The sequence below is a fragment of the Rhea americana genome, unplaced genomic scaffold (genome assembly GCF_003343005.1).
Source record: "Rhea americana isolate MKP2758 unplaced genomic scaffold, rheAme1 scaffold_733, whole genome shotgun sequence".
Classification (NCBI taxonomy): domain Eukaryota; kingdom Metazoa; phylum Chordata; class Aves; order Rheiformes; family Rheidae; genus Rhea; species Rhea americana.
The window spans coordinates 3,048-5,351 of NW_028186905.1; the positions used below are offsets into that span (position 1 = coordinate 3,048).

A 2,304-nucleotide genomic window follows, 5' to 3' on the forward strand; every position below is an offset into this window, starting at 1 on the left:
GCCGCTCTCTGCAACTGCCCAGATGTTCCCCGCAGCCCCTCCAGATGTTCCCCGGCGATGGCTGCCGCCAGGTCCCCTCCTCCCCCCGCCCCGTCTGCTGCCCCCCAGCTCGGGGGCTGGGCAGTGGGTCCGGCCCCCCTCCCCGGCCGTGGGGCGGGCTGGGGAAGGGGCAGGGCCGGCGGGGGGCTGGCGGGGGGCTGGGGCAGAGGCGGGGAAGACGGGAGCGGAGGAGCGAAGCAGAAGGAGAGCGGCAGCCCCGACGGCGAGCGGCATCGGCACCCGCGGACCCCCGGCCGCGGCGGAGCACGACCCCAAGCCGGCAGCCCCCCGTCGGGGCCGACCCCCCAACCAAAGGCGCAGGGACCCCGGCGGCCGCCAGAGAGGACTGCAGAGCACCGCAGGTTTGTTGGATCATTTCACATGCTTTATTTCAGCAGTCACAATAATTAAAAACATCTCAAATTATTATACATATACAAACTAGGTACAGACTCCTCGTACACCCTGGAACATCTGCCTCGCTGGGAGACGGGCTGGCGAACGGGGTGGGTTCAAACCCCCTCCTCTCCCCCAGGAGGGAGCGAGGGAGCGAGAAAGAGCRGGGAAAAGAGGAGCAGAAGGTTTTAAAAAAAAACAGAGCTGGCGGCGGCTGCAGAGGCCGGCAGGAGGAGGAGAGCGGCGGAGGAGCGGGTTAGAAAGAGGGGGGAGAGGCTGGATGGAGAAAGCTGCTGGAGGACGAGAGCAGAGATGAAATGCACCTGCTTAACCTGGGAACCAGGGCTGCTTTCACGTGCTCGCCTTTCCCTTTCAAGGCTTTTTGGCTCTACCTTGCATTTGTCTCCACGCCTTGCTTTAAGGATGCATGTGTGTGTGGGTTTAAATAGCACCTTTAGAAAATTCACAAGTCGACCTGGGCAGCAAAGGAAAAAAAAAGAAGAAAAAAAAAAAAAAGAAAGAAAAGAGGGAGGAAAAAAAAATCAACCCAAGACTCACGTCTTTTCAGACAGTTTCCGTGTCTGTAGCACCAAGCGGTCCCGGGGCTGACGCTGCGCGGTGGCTTCGCCCAGCTCGAACCTCCGCAGTTAGACCGAAATAAAACAAAAGGGGGAAGGAAAAAAAAAAAAGAACAAAAATCCATGGGATGAAGAAACCCCGGCAACTCCAGCTGGACCTTGAATGGAGAGGGGGGGAAAAAATCAACATAGCAACAAAAAGGAGAGGAAAAAAATAGACAAAACTTAGCACCTTTGCTCTGAACCTGGCAGGAAAGTCCCGGCACGGCTGAAAAACCCCAAACGAACCTAAAACTACTTGGAGGGAAAAAAAATTAAAAAAATAAGGAAAAAAAATAAAAAAGAAAACCACAGCTGTGAGGTAGCCTTCCAGAAAAGGAGAATATACACTGAACGGTCCGGTTTTCTCTGCTCCAGGGATTTGGCTGTCGGGGTTTGCCTCGGGGGAACGGCTCAGCCACCGAGCCGGGGGCTCGCCTGCAAAAAGCGGGTCCGCGCTCGTCTTTGGGCCACCGGCGCCCCGAAGGAGGCGTCTGGGCTCGCAGCTCCCCGTGAATTGGTTGGGCTCTTTTACATCCTTTTTTTTTTTTTGCTGCCTGAACAAACAAATGAAAAATATTAAAAAAAAAAATAAGGAAAGAAGAGAGTTTAAAAAGAAAAAAAATAAGTCAGGTTATAAATGAGTTAAACATTTTCCTTTCAGTGGTATATATAATATAATATATATATATATTAAAAATGCATGTAGCAAAGAGCCCGGCAGAGAAAGGTCGGTTAATTTGGATGTTGCCCGACTCCAGGTTGCAAGGAGAGATCTTAGCGCTCGCAGGGGCCGGGGAGGGAGGAGGCGAGGGGCAGGTTTGGCCGGCGGGAGCAGCTGGTTTCTCGGCGCTGGCGGGTCGGTCTCTCCGGATCGAAGGCCGTCGGCGGGGCTGGAGCGCTCGGCTCGGCCGCGGGAAGGGCCTCGGCGGCGGCGGCGCTCGGCGAGACGAGGGCTGCGGAGCCACGAGCCGAGCCGGCCCCGCGCCGTCTTCGGGGCGGAAAACGGAACGACACCGAGGAGGAGGAGGAAGAGGAGAAGATGGAGAGAAGGGCAAGCAAGCGAACCCACTTCCTGGTTATTTGGTTTGAAAAGTCATTTATTTTTATTTTTTTTTGGTTTAATGCTTTTTTTGGATTTTTTTACGGAAACGAAAATAGTTTGAGCGACGCTGGATAGAAACCGACACGAATTCAAGTCCATGTGAAATTTTCTCCTTTTTTGGCTGTTTTTTTTTTGTTTTTTTTTTTT

General features: G+C 53.9%; 1 protein-coding gene across 1 annotated transcript in view; it reads right to left on the bottom strand.

The window, feature by feature from the left end:
- Positions 1-1,466: 1,466 nt before the first annotated feature.
- Positions 1,467-2,304, bottom strand: part of COL1A1 (collagen type I alpha 1 chain) — a gene marked incomplete at its 5' end in the record, with an annotated part of 16,310 nt that continues 15,472 nt past the window's right edge. The window contains one exon of the mRNA XM_085321954.1: positions 1,467-1,490. Within this exon, the coding sequence (XP_085178080.1) occupies positions 1,467-1,490 (24 nt within the window). The remainder of the gene's footprint in view (positions 1,491-2,304) is intronic.